The sequence below is a fragment of the Haliaeetus leucocephalus genome, unplaced genomic scaffold (genome assembly GCF_000737465.1).
Source record: "Haliaeetus leucocephalus isolate CR32 unplaced genomic scaffold, Haliaeetus_leucocephalus-4.0 Scaffold41, whole genome shotgun sequence".
Classification (NCBI taxonomy): Eukaryota; Metazoa; Chordata; class Aves; order Accipitriformes; family Accipitridae; genus Haliaeetus; species Haliaeetus leucocephalus.
This window is the reverse complement of record NW_010972477.1, coordinates 3068186-3084988: the sequence shown is the minus strand read 5'-3', so window position 1 is coordinate 3084988 and position 16803 is coordinate 3068186. Positions and strand designations below refer to the sequence as shown.

Here is a 16803-nt window from a genome sequence, read left to right as displayed (position 1 = left end):
GCACTAGTAGTTTCTTTAGCAGTTGTCGTTGTTAGACATTTTCAGCTGGACCAGTTGACCTTGTCAGTTCATCCACAAACTAACACAGGGAATGCCACCAAGGCGCAGTATCGTTCATTCTGCCAAATGAAGAAAAAAAAATGTACACACTCTCGCGACATGAAAAACTAGTGAAGTATGGCATTTTTTTTTTCTGAGACTTGGTAGTGAGGAGGAATGGAGAAACAGAAAAATAGAGCAGAAAAATCTAAGAGGGGTTGGAAGGCAGGAAGATAGAAGCACAAACTGGAAGAAAGAAGGTAGTCAGAGAAGGTCTTGGGGGGATAAGAAGAAGTGTTGAAAGAGAAAGGGTTAAAAATAATCAGTGCACTAGAATGCCAGCAAATAGAAGGCACAGCCAAAAACTTTATTAACACAGAGGAAGTCAGAGGGCTATTGAGAACAGTCCCCTTTAGGAAAGTGCCATGGATAAAATAACTCACAACAAGATACTGTAGAGCCAGCTTCTGCTTCTTGACTTGTTACCTGTTTGGACAGACTCACAGTAATACTGTCTTGCAAGTCTAACAGAGGACCTTCCCTTCTGTGTTTAGACAGGGAGGGCCATAGCATATCAGGTTTTCTGTATTAAACTGATACTGGTGTGATCAACTTGAGTAGGCTAGAGATTTGCTTTCTGCTTAGAAGACGCTAGCGCTTTGAGGGCAGAATGTGCATGTGTAAATCCTCAGGTACTCCGAAGACACCAAAAGTAGAAATTTCTGGAAGTGAGGTCGCTTATCAAATGGGAGACTAGGCAGAGACCCAGGATCCCTAAAACTTAGAAAAGAGGTGTAGCCTACTTACGGCTTGACTGGAATACTTTGTTTTTAAAAAGTGCTATCAGATTTTTTTAATCAAACTTTGGAATATTTCTACGGGATGTTTAATTTGGCTCAGAGGCCTGATGCTGCCAAATTCTCAGTAGAAATCTGGACAGTGACTTGTAAGCATAAGTTTTTGCTGTCTAGATGAATGTTAGTCTTTCTACCTATCTTAATTCACTCTGCCATTTTATTGAAACATAATGGTAATTTTTCCTACTTCTGTGTTTCAAATACAACACACCTTAACTTCATACTTTCCCTCACCCCTCCCCCAAACATCAGTCAGTAAGACATCTATCTTAATGCAAATACTTTTACTTTCTTAACCCAACATGTGCAACTTCTTTGGATAAATATTTTCTCCGTAATGAAGCTGCTTGATATAGTGATTACTGGCCCAAAGCACTTATGAACTAGGGGAGGGATGAAGTCTGAGATAATATTTGCATATAAAATGAGCTTAAGAATAGCAAAAAAGAATAAGTAAACTTGAAATTGGTTGACCTTAAGTGTTGATGCTGCAAGGCTGCTTCAGAAACATCCACAAAGGCATATGGTAAAAACTCTAGTTTTGTGGCATTTCTGATATCTGTTACAATATAGTTAAATTCTTTTTCTATAGCATTGGTTTCATGGTGCATAACATGCTGGTCTATTTGATTTTTTTTTTTTTTTTTTTTTTTTTTTTTTTTTTTTTTTTTGTGGCACTTCATCATAATTAGCTAGTATGTCATAATGGTGATTCCTGCAGACTGATCTCTGAATGTTTCTGCTGTCACTTCTAAAATTATGTTTTAAAATGCAGCAGGGTGATCATAGGTGGCTTAGTATTTTAACAAATGGGTTTGGATGACTTGCAAATTAATACCGTGTGTTTATTTTCTCTCAGAGCCAATTTGGAGAGCAGATACTAAGATCTGATACAATAGCATGCTTTTTTCTGTTGCATATATGCAGATTAGCATGCTACTCTAGCTGTGCAGTTGTTACTACCTGGAAGCAATTTCAGTAACTTTAAGTTAAGACAATTTTTAAGGTACCCTGAATAATTTTTTTAATAATGTAAATATGACATTATCCATGTCTTTGCATTTTTCGGTTTTAAATTCAGTGAGGCTTTAATGGGGGTGGAGGAGAAGAAATGTTTCTTCAGAAATCTTCCAAACCATTTTTTTTTTGCCCCACCCACTTCCTCCTTTAGAAAAAAGGAATGCTTGTTTTATACATTCTGGTTAGATAGCTCATTTAAATTTCTAAAGCAATTTTTTTCTGAACTTCTTCCAACAGAGAGAATAGCCCTGCCACGTTTCCTGACACACACAGCACATTTCAGACAGCTCTCTTTCACCCAACACCCATCCATCCAAAGTCTCAACCTGGTCCTGAAGTTCGACTTTATGATCCTAACACTGGAAAGCTAATCAGGAAAGGCACCCAGACCTCTGGCCAGTCGATGTACATCCAGTCTCCAGCTCCTCCCATCACCTTACCAGTCCACGGTGAACACTCGTCCTTCAGGTACCTAAAGCATAGCTAAGAGTCACTTCAACTGTATTTTCACATGCTGTTGTAAATTTAACTCTTGTTGTCTTTGCATTTGATCAGATTGTCGTCTTTGCTTTAGTTACTTTGTTTGCTTTCTAAAAAGCCAAGGAAACGAGTGAAAGTGAGGCTGAAGTGAAAGTCAGCTGAAGTGAAATCAGGATGTTAGTATTCCAGATGCTTTTTGTGCCTCACCTAAGTGTGACTAGAAACCTCAAAACAAATAAATGCAGCGTGTAGTTTGTGCACTCTAAAGAATGTTAAAATAACTCATCTCTGAAGCAAGGCAGCCTAATTTTTTTTAACAAATCTTAGAATACTGGATTGGTTTTTTGTCTATAAAATACATCTGATAGCATTTGGCTTTTGTTTATAAAATTTTCCTCTTCACCTAATTCCTTCAAACGGGACATTAGCTTTGTGTTTTGTTTTGAGGAATATCAGAAGTGGTGGAAGAGGGGTGTAGGTCACTGAGTATTATTAAATAAGGCCATATGACTGAGTGCTAGTTAATTATCCTCAGATCACTAAAGCAGCAGGAGGAGGAGGCGGCCTGCTTTTTGAAGTACAAAGGCTAGCATCTGGACTTTGTCAAAATTTGTGGATTTGGTTTAGCTACAATGACAACACTTGTCTCTTAAGGATGCATAAAATATCTAAAATTCATCCCTAAGTATCTACATAAAAGATCTAACTTTCTGGAATGCTAACAAGTTTAGCAAGGCTTGTTGACTCCAGTGGTAAAGAAGTATTCAGTCGTGAAGGCAAAGCTTTTCTCTTTGTAAAATGTGATCAAAATTCCTTTGCATAATGTGATCAGAGTATAGCAGTTGTTATAAAGCAATTCAGTTTTCCAAACAATCACAAAAATACATTTATAAACGCACAGTTTTCTACCATTCTTCTCCCTCCCCCGCCACTTTTGTGGTGTGTCACTTGTAAAGGTTTTGTATATTAGTGTAGCTTGTTATGTTTCCACTCTATCTTCCTGTTGCTAAATTATTTCAACCTAGGTTTTTTTCAGTTGTCATCTTTTTATAGGCTTTTTCTTATTTCAGCTTCCTTGTTTCTGTCAACACAGGGTTTTTTAGTCTCTTCTGTTTGTGAGGACGTCTTGTTCTCAGTTCCTTTTTAACTGTGTCTTTAAAGTCTGTATGTTACTTTACTATGACATGTTAAATGAACAGGAAAAACTTTAAACTATCAAGACACAGTATGTATCCAGAGAGGAGCTGAAAAGCTTTTGGTTTTTTGTCAGGTTGTGTGGATAGGAATTTGTCTAGAAATAAGTGCTGGGAAGGTTTTACACGTATATAATTGTCATGACACTTCTAAGATGCTTCAGTATGATGGTTTATGTTGATATTAATGCATCATTCAGTGCTTTAAAAAGAATAGGGTTTGATGTTTGTTCTACATTTGTCAACAACTTAATGAAGAGTTTTTTCCATACCTAAGCCTATTTTTCTTTAATGTAGAGGTGCTTCTTCACTTGAACATCTTGCAGAAAAAGAGAGAAATACACTTCAGTTGTCCTCTTAGTTGAGTTTCTCAGAGCCCCAGGCAGGTTTTGGGGGTGGAGTGAGACTATCTCCTTTCTACTCCCTTAGTTTATTTCACTTAAACATTTTTTTGACTGTCAATGCTCAGGGTTGAGATGCTTTAATCTAAGAAAGTGAATCCAGTTACTCACTGCTGCAACTTCACCCCATAACCAAGCAGCTGTAAAAAAAGAGATTAGCATAAGAAATATGCTAGAAAATAGTATTTTCATCATCATTTCCTGTTGATTTGGTTCTAGTGGTAAAATCAGTGACCTGTAAACACTGATCTCTTAATTGGGGCATGTCTGTATTCCTCAGAGCAGTTCCATTATCTTCAATTATGATGGTGAGGAGTGTCTTGGTAAAGTCTAGGAGGAAAACAGCGCAGTGATCAAATACCACTTTAAGTACTTTTAATGGATAGGAAGTACAGTGCAGGCAGAGCACGAAGGCTGTAAAGAAGTAACAAAAAGCCAAATAGGAACACCTTTGCTGTGTTTTGACTGAGCAAGAGCTGAGGCAGAAGTACCATATCGTTGCCTTGCTTTGTCTTAATGCATACATCAATGATAGCTTTTAAAGAAAGCTTCACATCCAATTTAAAAATTGATGTGATACTTGACTTTAGAGAAAATTACCTTAGTGCAGGACAGACTTCATGTGCTCGTATGTTCAGCTCCTCCAGAAAGATGAGAGTATTTGTAACTAAGCCATTGAATTCAAGCAGAGTTAGATAAAGCTTTTAACACTCACAGCTGCTCCTGTTGTGGGTAGATGTAGTCAAAGCCTCCAATAATCTTCTTTCATTAGTTTCTAAAAACTTCATCTAATCCTGAATTTCAGACAGCAGGCAACAAAACTGCACTGCTGCGAGAGGAAACCCTTGGGTAGATGGTAGCAGCACGTGGCGTAGCGATGGTACTCGGTCTCTCACTACGAATAGACCTTGTTGTGCTTAGAAGAGAGCCTCTTGCAAGGCTGGTTACTAAAAAGGGCTTCAAGTTGTCTGAGTACCATCTCACAAGAACTGTTTCAGTTCTCACTTTTTTATTTTAGGTTTGACATTTTTAGTTTCTTTCTGGGACTCAACTGGAAACATAATTTAAAATAGAATATGATTAGTTTAAATACCTACACGCAACTTACAGTGAAACTGTCACCAGTGAATTACAGGTGGTTCAGTTAATTTGGTCAACGTTTCGTGCGACAGGCATAAATCTTGCTGTTGTGCTTGGCTCTGTGAGACTTGAATACCTGCTTTTTGTCATGGCTGTTGCAGCCTCAGCAGGAGGGTGGCAAAGTGTTTGCGGCTGTGCTGGAAGGGAAGGGAATGCAGTGCTGCTTTTGGTGGCTGCTGGCAGCAGGTAGGAGCTCTTCTTTGAGAACAGGAAGGATTCCTCTTTAAAAATAACCTGCGTGGCAGAGCTTTGACACTCTGTACATATCTCAACAATTTGCATTTTCATATGGAAACAGTACTCTACAAACATCATGGTAAACACTACAGTTGTAACAGGTCATGAGATGTGTAATGTAGTGTTGTCCAGAAAAATGCAAATGATAATGGCATCTTGGACTAGAATAAAGAAAAAACAGTATTACAGGTTAAATTCTAGTGAACGCTAACAATACACTAACAGATGAGGCAAGGCTTAAAATATGGATATAATTTACATGTGAGAAGTTAAAAGTGGCACTCTGGTTTTAACTAATGCTAAGATACACTAAATGTTTGGTTTGAAAAGGTGTGTCAAGCAGGTGGTGTTGGCTGAAGCAATTCTTTAAGATTTGTATAAATTAATTTCACTTATAAAATTTTTGTGTCTTAATTTACATGTTCATTGTTACAATTTTTCCTAACTAATGTTATCAGTTGTGTTATGACAGCAAAAATATGAAGTACCAAATTGAAGTCATGAATGGAATTTAAATATTTTTTAACATTTTCATGATGATAATGCTATTTTAGCTTTTGCCCTGATGCTGTATCAAAGAAAGTGTTAAGATGCTTGTTACTTCCACAAATGTCGAACCCACCCTGCACGTGCATGTCCTTGTGCATTCAACCTGTGCAGGATTGAATATGGTGTTATTTTTGAAAAAGTACTCATGAATCTCATCTAATTAGAAATAAATGTAAATTCCTGCATTTGTATGTCTTTAAATTTTAATTAACGTAACAAGCAGCTGAAAATGTAAAGCCTGAAAAATGTCTTTGATAAAATAAAAATGTTTCTTACAAACCTTAAAGAAGTCTTTGTTTTATATTGCTTTTTGGAATGCTTTGGTGAGAAGTCCCAGTGTTTCTTATCTAGTAGCAGTTGGAAAATACTGGAAAAAAAAAAAATCTGACAGAAGCCTTTAGAAGCTATTAATACAGTTATTTTACAGTTAATATTTGTGTATAATAATGTGGTCAAGAATGATACTGCATTGTATTCTGCAAAAGGAGGAGTTCTCCCTGTTACCCATATGATAATATGTTCTTAAAAAATATACTAGATTTATTTCTAGTCTAAGAAAATCTGCTGGCTGCCTGCTACATATAACTTGTGTATAATTCTTGGCATGGTCAAGCTTGTCATATTTTTAATACAGTTGTGTAAGATGCTTATCCCTTTTGTTTGGTCATTCTCTGTTTTACTACGAATGCAAATAGCATCACCACCTTTCTCTTGGCTACGGTATCTATTAAAAAGGCAAGGAAATCATATTTTAAAAGACCTTTTTGGAAAATATAGTGGAATGCTGTATTTTTTTTCCTCGTTTACCTATGAAAATTATTGTCTGAGAGCAGTTTAATAGCAAAAGAAAACTGTGTGGTTGTGTAAAATAAAAAAACATTGGGGGGGGGATGGCAACAAAACAAAAAACTGTTAAGCTGTGATGAAAAACTATAACAGAAAAGCAGTATGGTTAGTTCATTTCCACAACATTCAAATTGTTGTTTTGGCTTCATGGGAAATTCCAGCGTACAGAAATGACAGACTGTGAAGGGGCACATTTCTGCTGTGTTGCTGAGTAGTGCTGAGCTGATGGGGGTCTTCTGCAGCAGATAGCGCGGTTCTGGGTAGCACAGCAATGGCTTGGCTCTCTTCCCTCACCACCCCAATTCAAAAAATGAATTCACATCTCTTGCACCTACCCATGGGATCTGAGAGAAAAGAGATGTGTATTTAGGAAAATGTGAGCCCTCAAAATGAGCTTCATGTGGCTTTCAGATTTCTTACATTCTGGGATTGAAGTACTGATGTAGGAAAAAATCTTGATATTTAGATAACCTTTTTAAGAAGCTGTCAAGTTCATGAGAGGAGAAACGATTTTGTAGAACCTTACCTATGACTGGATTACATAATTTAGTAATGGCTTTTTTGGGTGGGGCTGCTGATCTAAAGCTGTTTTTTGAAAATCCAGGCTTGACGAGAAGCAGCCATCCTGCGCTGAAACTCTCGTCAGCAGAGACCACACTGTATCCTTTCTGAATCGCCACCACCCACAGAAACAGCTTGATGGTATCTCACCTGGTGGTTACAACTTGAAAGGGCTTGTGATTTCAAATACAGTCACTTTTATACTTGCTTGTGGTAGTCATTCCCCACACACACAATCTTATGGCTAACATAAATAATTTGAGACCCCTAAGCTTTATGACCTGAGATCTTTGAATAGGATTCTGGGTGGTGCTGAGCTGCTATAATGTGTTTCAGGAGGTTAGTGTGACAGCCCAATATTTGTAGTTAAACTGTATTGCTTAGCAGTTTTAGCATCTACAAGCCTTTAGTGAAGTAATATTGACAGAAAAAAAGTTACCTAAGAAAGGTAGAAGTCTCCTGCTGTTGCTATAGATATAGTCTATCTTTTTATTACTATTATAATGCAATTCCCATGCAGTTTTGATTATTTTATCTATTTTTATGAACATTTTGACATTCCTTTTTGTATCTGCATGTTCTCATTAAATACAGTAGCTAACAAGGTAATACAATACAAAGAGAAAATGCTACCATATTTGAATGCAGTAGCCAAAAAAAAAAAATACGGTCTGTTCTGCGTCTTGTCCAGGCTTAGCATGTGGCAAATGTGTGAAGATTGAGGCACAGAAGTGAGCTTTCTACTTGCAAACATCTTGTCTGTAAGGTTGAGAAATAGAAAAGTATACTTTGAAACTCAAGAATACAAGCTTAACATAGGTCAGGAAAAATATATTAGCATGTAAGGGTTGTTTCCTGAATGATAAATGTGTCAAGTGATGGACGAATTCCACCTGAGCACAAACTGTAAAGTTTTTTAAGGGCAATGCATCTGCAGCTACTGAAGCTCTTGGCTTCAAGAAAGGCATGATGGTTACTTACAAGAACAGTGGGAAGGCAGGAGAGCGAGTACCTTGTTAAAGGTAGAATAAGAACTTAAGAAGCCATCAGGGTGAAAATAAAAGCAACCGTTGGGAGACTTGATCTTTCCTCCATTGATGAATACAGAACCCTATTAAGCAAAGTTGTAGATATTCAGCAGTCATCAATTGTTTATAGGATTTTTTTTCTAGAGAAGCTGTAAATCAAGTAAATCTTTCTTATGTGGGACCCCTGAAATTTTTCAGAGTTGTTCAACCACATCAGCAGCAGATGTTTGAAGAAGATGACCTACCAGCAAGTGAAAATGAAGAGCAGCCTGGTCCATCTAAGCGGAAACGCCAGCCAAGTATGTCTGAGACAATGCCCCTGTACACCCTATGTAAAGAGGATTTAGAGAGTATGGATAAAGAGGTGAGCTTCACTAATTCTGACAGGTTTCTAACATAATGATTGTTAGTTATGCATAATTGTTTAACTTCTGTTAAATTATGCATGTGTGTGAACTGACCTTGTATACCACTACAGTAACTTCTGATAAAAGCCATAGCAGAGTAAGAAGTACAGTTCAGGCTAAAAAGCAGTTATGTTTGGCAAAGCAAACTTGAATTAAGGAGTGGGAGTACTCTTGTGTGTAAATAAGCCTTTAAAGTAGAACTTCATTTATGCATAGCTTTGTCACATGAAATGTGTTATCACATTTGCTGTGTGTTTAACTTTGCCAGGTGTCCCTTTAAACTTTTTTTTTTTTAAGTAAATCTTCAAATAATCTGGACAAAATCAGTGGTGGGATGGGAGAAGAGAGGTCTGTGGATGTAAAAGGCACAGGCTGTAGACAAGATCAGAGAGCCAAAGGGGAGCGTGGGGCCTCATTATCTGTAGACATGTAATTACAGTGCTGTTAAATCATAGTGCTCATGGTTCTGCAGCTGAAGGGAGCTTTCTGTTAGAGAGTGAACTGTACTTTTTTTCATACAAAAACACATTATTTGAAATTCATTGTGAACCTCTAGCAGCTGCCTATTTGTCACTTATCCTTGTGTGCGCTTTTTTCAAATGAAGCCACCATCTTACATAATATTAAATGATACATAGAGGAAAAAATACATATCATTGTGCACCATGTTTTCATGAATTCGTTACACTGTGTGTGACTTTACTATAAAACCTAGCGACCCTGGAGCTTGAATTCATCTTTGAGCTTACATCATTCACTGGGGTGGTGACAGGAGCGTAGAACTTCCTAGCTTCTGGCAGTAAGCTGATGACAAGGTTCTAGCTATAAGAGGCCTCGAGTTATCTTCAGAAAATATAATAAAAGTGTAGAAGGAAACTGCGTATTTCACCAAGGATGGAAAGAGTTTATGTATACGGCATAGCATAATTTTGAGATATGCTGTTGCTAGAGAGGTCCTGGAGGAACTTTGAGCTGGTATTCTAGGGAAAGGTCCAATAACTTTCAACTGCTGTGGTGATCTAATCTGAATTTCAGATGAGTGCAAGCTTCTAACTGTACCCGGTAACTCTTAGAGTTGATGACTTTTGATTTCTTTTGCTTTTTCGTTCCAAAGTATTTTGTCCATTTGATCTCAGACTTTCACAAGAAATAGTATTTCTTCTTGTCGTGATGCCAGCCCCTGAATCCATCTGTCTCTTCCTTCTGTGTTGTCAGTGGTACTAAAAGCAAATTGTTGTTGTTATGGGTTGTTTTTGTGTACTAACATTTTTCTAATTGTATGGCTTTTGGAAAACATTTAATGAATTGCTGTTGCAGTGTGTGCACTGAGCCAGAAGAAAGTGTGCATGTTTTCCAGAATTACTGCATAAAGTATTTATTGTTCTGTTTTTAAAGATACTATTTAGGGACCTTGTTAAAAATCTGAATATTCTGGCACTGTTCGTTTTGTGGTTGATTGCTCTCTATGCTGCTACAGTTAGACCAAAGAAATTAAAGTTTTTCTACCTATCCTACAAATATAAACAACTTACACTGTGATGATTAAATTATGCTTTTACTTAAGCTGCATCTTATTTTTGGAAACGAGACTACATGAACTTCAGAACAAATGAAGCCCAAATTCCAATGGATTTTTTTTTCATAGTTGACTTAGCTTTGGTTCCAGGAGTATGATTTGAAGTTATAGTTGCTGCCAAAAGCTTTTCCTTCCATCAGCCTCTGTTCCCACCACTGTCTTTATTAAATTCACATTTCTTTGATCATGGGGCAGCTGAACCAGTAGAAGCTCTTCACCTGGGTTTGTTTGGGGTTGTGGTTTTTTTTTTTTGGGGGGGGGGGGGGTGTTTTGCATTGTTTTGGTGGGGAACAGGGTTGGGAGTTTCTGGTATCATAGCTCCCTGACATGGTTTGATCCTTGATCAAACCATTACCACTGAGACATGGAGAAGGGGGCACACGGGACATATATTGGGGAGGTTGAACTGGACACGGTAGTGCCAGCAGGTCGTCATCTCCTGTGAGCTGACTATAGAGGCGGTCAAGGGAGACTAACCTTTGTGGACTAGCCTTGGGACTGCTGGCATCACCTTGGTAAAGATAATGTATTCGTGTACAAGTAATGTAAGTAATAAAAGAGGATTATATGGTGTTGTGTGGGAGTACACTTATGAAACAGAGGGAGGACATGTGGTAACATAGCCCATAAAATATAAAAGTTTAGTGGAGCATACAGAGGAGATTCTGCTGTCAGGAACATTATCAAATTAAGTGAAAATAAGCTTGATAAGCATTGCTGGTTGGTGCTCAGTTCACTCTGGTGACACTGTGACTCGTTTAACTTCCACAGAAAGGTGTTTGCCTGTATCTCATTCTTTATCAAAACACGTTAAAGGGTAAGAACCTTTCTGCAGTCATGTCACTAAGAGATGTGAAATTTCTGCCTTTTGCCACAAAAATGCTTTTGCTTCATTTGCATCCGTTCTAGTGGCTATGGCAGCCGCAAGATCTACAGCTGATTGCAGACCACCTTGGTGGAGTGATGGAGTCTGTTTCAGTCACAACGGTGATGTCTTGCTCCACAACTACCACACAACTACTACTAGCACTACAAGGGCTAGTGCTAAGACTGTTGAGGTTAGGAGTACCTGGTCCAAGAGGAGTGAAAGCAAGTTACAATGTGACTTTGCTGCAGTATAAGCTGATCCAAGTCTCAACTACTGTGTTCTGCCTCTAAGCTGCTATTGATAATCATGGGACCATACAGCAAGCAAATTCAGGGAGCTGGTTTGGTCAGAAAAGATCACTTTCCAGGTTAATCTTCATCATTACCAGCTTCCTGAAATAACTTGCCGTTGCTGCTGCATGAGTGCTAGTGCCAGGAGCAGACAGAAGATGTGAAGAGCTGGGAGTGAGCAGTGAAGGCAGAACTGCAGCCCTCTAGCTTTAAAACTGCATCCTCAGTATTTCTGCTGAATTCCCTGGCAAATTCAGATAAGGACTTTTACTAAGCAAAAGGAGTCTTTTAGCTTTAGGCACTGTGATTTTTTTTTTTTTTTCAATGAAACAGGAAATTCAAGTGTTTATATATACTGTTTCTGTGGACATAACAAGCAATAAATAACTCCTTTGCACTTAACATTGAAAGGAAATCTTGCTTTTTCTTTGCAAAAATTTCTGAAAAGGCCACACAGCCCCAAGCAATACAGAATTTGCATGTAGTTTATACATGGGAGAGTTTTGTTAGAAGAATTGAGATGGAAGCCAATAAAGAGAATTTAATTATGCTTTATTCCCAAATTAAATCCCTTTCCATCCTTAACCTATTTAAACATCTCTTTGTTGCTTTTCCTAGTAAAAAAAACCCAGTATCTGTTCCAATATTCCGTGGGGAAGAACTGCCACGGATAGGCATCTCTACTAAAATTTGATCTTGCATGGATTTTTACCTTTTCTTATTATTTTAGCTGTAGCTGTGCTATGGATACCAAATAAGTCAAAGGAACTGAATAACATCCCAGCTATTGGGTTGTAGTTTAAGGTCACTTAGCCTTTTGTATCTTTTTCAGTGCCAAAGATCTGGGAGACCAGATCCAATGGTAGCTTCTTTTCCCTCTGACATGAGGGACTGTTTGAACTTCAGGAAAGTGCAAGAGCAAGAGTATTCAATGTAATAGGACTGCTGTTCAAAGGGCAATTGCCAAATCAGAGTAAGTGCATAAGGAATGGATCCCTACTTGGGAAATACAAAGCCTGCTAATGCTGCTGCCTCACAGTTGAGAGACCGTTTTCCTCCTTTCTTTTCTGTGCTAGCCAGACACAGAGGCTTTGCAACTGGTTGCTGCTGTTTCTCTGCTATGGCATGGTAAAGAGAAGCAGAATTGAATGCTGCCAGTTAAATTAGCTTGTTTATAGTCATTTTTAAAGGCCTGGATAAACTTTTATTTCTAAATAACTGGTTATATGATATATAACCTGCAAAAGCTTCCTCCATAAAAATGCTATTTATATTGGATTGTATCTAGTATCCTGTAATCTTCATGGTATGTTGCTGGTTTCACGAAAGGGCAAGGATTGAAAACCATCTTTAAAGAGGAGGTTTCCAAACAATTAAACACAGTCCGTAATAACTAACTAGAAATCTCTCTTGTCCATAATACCTGTTCCAGGATGACTTTTGTTTTCTCAAAACCAATGGTCTCGTTTACACGGAAGGTATCTACTTTTCCTTTCATTGACTGTGTTGGAAAGTGATAGTTGCAGAAGCCTGTCCTGTAAGGAGAGCAGTCTGGGCTGTCTGCAGCAATTCCCGTCCCCTGTGACAGCAGGGGTCCACTTGCTCACTTGCCATAGAGGTACAGGACTGTTCATTGCGTGCTTTTGGTGCGATTGTGGGGCATCATCGTCCTTCCCCTGGGCTAGGTGGAAGCTGCTGACCTGCCAGTCACTACAATGTTGTGCAGATCTGCTGTAGTTTACTGACAAAAACCAGAAAGTGGAATCCAGGATTCAGATGACTATTTGTTTCCAGAAGTAAAATTTATTAGCGAAAGCAAGTTGCGCAAAGGAAGGTAATGGCATACAAATCATGTGAAGACATACACATGTCTTTCCATTCATAATTGATTATCTCAGTACAGGGTGATGTGCAGTTCTCCCTCCCAGGGGTTACTCGTGGATCATCTTGTGAGGACATTTCTTCAGAATTCGTTGAGAACTGCTCCTGTGAACTTCTAGCGTATTGATTCCTTTCTGCACTGATACAATTACTTATATGTTTAAAGAAGGCCAGCAAAAATGTCCTATGATCGATATTTAATAAATTCTGTTAGTCTTGCTGGTTTAGAAATTAGTTTTATTTCATTTCAGCTATTGTTAATTCCTTTTTATTAAGGATGGTTTTCTTCTGAATTTGTACTCCTAAATGATGTTTGGAGAGAACCTTACGCAACTAGGCTAGTGCCATGTACAGTTACCTAGTCAAGTTGATCTGATCTTAATGCTGTCGTGTCCTGTGTGCTATAAATAAGCTGTGTTTGTTTTTATATACTAATTGCTTCCTGATGGACCCTGACTTTGCTCTTCTGTAAAATTTATTCTTTCTTTGTGGATATCTGTTGCAGACCCACAAGGTGATTTTTAGCCCCGTGCATTGTGCTAACTTCTTTTAACAATGTTTACTTGAATCAGCTTTGTATAATCTTAAAGATTTTTCCCTTTTGTAATCAGTCTCCCTTTCATAATTAGGTTGACATTCTTGTGTATGATAAATCACTTGTCCATGAGAAGTCAGCAAGATCGAGACTTTTCATTCCTCTCTTCCTTTTGGCTGTAAATTATTCTCTTATCTGTTCCTTTAAGAGCTGTGGCTGGCAGTACAGTTCCTTTTTTTTATTTTTTCAGGTGCTTTCTAATTCACCAGTCTGTGTAAACTGTAGAAACGCATAGAAAGATTCCAAGCTGCTCCCTTATAAAATGCCAGTGACAAAGGAAAAAGAAATTACCCTCTTGTCTCTTTTTTGTAAATTATGAGCCTGTGCTAAGCTCAAGATCCTGTTCTCTCTTCCTTATAGAAAGGCTGCTGCCACGTCCATGGTAGACTGGCAGTAACGGTGGAAGACAGATGGCCATAGGTACTCGTATCCGTCACTGTCAACACTTGCGGGACCAGTCTTGGGCAGATCCCCAATATGGGCTTCACTGATGGGAAGCTCAAAAAGGAACTTCCAGGAAGGCAGTAAGATTTCAGTAAGGTTTAAGTAAGCTCAGTAAGGCAGAAAAATTTCTAATTACGTTTTGCAGTGCCTTCTCATCCAAGATGGCCTGGGATTACTAATGTCCTGGAACAGCCATGCACATGTAGTCTGCTTGTTGTAAGATCCTTATGCTTTTGTGTTTATTACCGTGTTTTTGTCAGGGTGTTTTAGAGTAGCATCTGTATCTTGTCAAGTGTCATCATCTCTGCCATCTAAGGTAAAATATTTTGCTGGTTTGAATTCCTGTCAGTTTGGGAATTGGGAGAGGGGAAGAGTGGGAGTGAATCTGATACCAGTCAGACCTTCATCCAGCTTTCCTAGCTCTCATTTCAGTTAGCGGAGCTGCAAAGATTCCTATCATCTGGCTGGATATGTACCTAGCAGCTGCAAAGTGACCAGATTGCAAAGCATGTTCTGTTCATCAGTGCGTTTAAGTGTACAGATTTTTCTTGAGTGGGAATTGCCTAATGAACTACTTTTGCATCAAAATGGTTCTGTTGATGTGGTATATATTCTGCACATTCTTTTCCTTTTAACTAATTTGGAATTTGTGTGACATACATAAAGACTGAAATTACAACATTCTGCTTGTACATAAGGCCATTTTGTCACTGCATTTTGCTTTCATCAAGCAGATTTATCCCTTAATTTCTGTTTTGTATTTTAAGTTAGTGGCTATACCGTGCAGTGAATTAAGAGGTGGTGTTTTTCTCCTTCAATTTAGTGAAAGCTATCGTCTCAGTAAGTGGTTAGCCTCTTGGTTAGTTTAAAAATACTAATTTAATGCGGAGGATGTGGTCTGTAGTCCAAAGTAATAGCTGCCTGGGGCTCACTTGGACGCTGCATTGCACTTTAACAGTTCTTTTGAATTTCCACAACTACATTTCTCATTAAAAATTTCTTGTGCGACACCTTAATATGTAGCATGTCACAAATTGTACAGGTACTAGATTTGGTTAGCAGCCTCTTCTTATAAATTGTAGCCTTTTTGAAGTTAAAAGAATGAGCCTGTGCGTACACTCGCTGTTGCCAGTGATCATCACCCAGGCACCTCGGCCCTTGGAAGTTATGAGGTCCGCCTTACGGTTATTAGACCGCTTCCACTCGAACTGAACGTCAAAAAAAATTATTTTTGAGGTAACTATTGGTGGAAGTACACATATGGAGAAGTATCAAAGGTAAACGCGCTCCTCACGAGGCGGTAAGAGCCTGTATGAAGACAATTTGCCGGGACATCTTGTGGCATAAGCAGCCCTGAGGACACTGGGACTGGCCGGCCCAGGTCCGTTGCAGGCCTCGGCGCTGTCCCTCGTTCCTTATCTACGTCCCTCTTATCACCTCCCCTCACACGCCGGCCCCCGCTGCCCCCTGTGCTCCGGCAGCTTCTCCCACATGGACCAGCGGGCAGCGTGGAAGCTGGAAAAAACTCCCAGTTCGCCGGCCCCATCGGCTTTTTATTTTCGGTGTGGAGTGCTTATTACGGAATGGCGTAACGCAGCAAGGCTGAACGTGTCGCTTGCTTTCTTCCACTCAGAGATTAGTTTTCCGGAGAGAAACAGTGAGCCTGTGGTGCTGGGAGTGAGGGTGCTGGTTTATCTTCAGGGGGCTCTTGCTGTGGTGTGGTGGCTGGCTGATGCACCAAGAAATGGTACTTTGTTTTGTAGGGAACATAGCTTAAAGCTGTTGTAAAACAAGGAAACTTTTTACTGCTTTCCCCTGTTTAAGATTTTGACATTCATCCGTCTCTAATATGGTTAATAACACAGAAGTAATTGAACATTAAAATACTATAATGTTAAAGCAATTATTTTGCCCGTATCTCATCTGATTAGTAGAGAAAACTGCGTAAAGTTGTCCAGTGCTATTTTCAATAGTTTGGTGATGAGATCAGCAACGTAGAATTACAATATCAGTACAGCGGGATGGAGAGAGCAAAGACAAGCACTTAAAGGAAACTGGATATCAGTCGTTTGCTTCTGCCTTTCTTTGTTTTCCTTTGAAGAATTCATTTCCCACTGAAAAATGGAAACAAATCTAAAAAGTATCAATACATCTCTATTAGTTTTTAATTACAGAAGATATAAACATATTTAAAAAAAAAAAAAATCAATATTGGTCACATTCAAGTTGTAGGTAAATTATCCTGACCAGAAACATTGACGCTCTGACTGAACTCTGGCAGTCTGAATTCAGCTAATGGAAAGAACACTAAAAGAAATGCAGTGAAGATAAGGCTAGTGAGATTGGAATGGTTTATCATCATTGATATTTATCAGCAGACCATTTATCTGT

The 16803-nt window shown here is 38.6% G+C and overlaps 1 protein-coding gene across 2 annotated transcripts in view; it reads left to right on the top strand.

The window, feature by feature from the left end:
- The window catches only part of CTDP1 (CTD (carboxy-terminal domain, RNA polymerase II, polypeptide A) phosphatase, subunit 1), a 113378-nt gene that overhangs the window by 44134 nt on the left and 52441 nt on the right, over window positions 1-16803 (top strand). The window contains exons 10-12 of one of the 2 annotated variants that reach the window (XM_010577035.1): window positions 2154-2384; window positions 7367-7464; window positions 8550-8715. In XM_010577035.1, coding sequence (XP_010575337.1) covers window positions 2154-2384; window positions 7367-7464; window positions 8550-8698 — 478 coding nt within the window. In that variant the 3' untranslated portion in view covers window positions 8699-8715. The remainder of the gene's footprint in view (window positions 1-2153; window positions 2385-7366; window positions 7465-8549; window positions 8716-16803) is intronic. The other variant, XM_010577027.1, reaches the window with a different exon arrangement.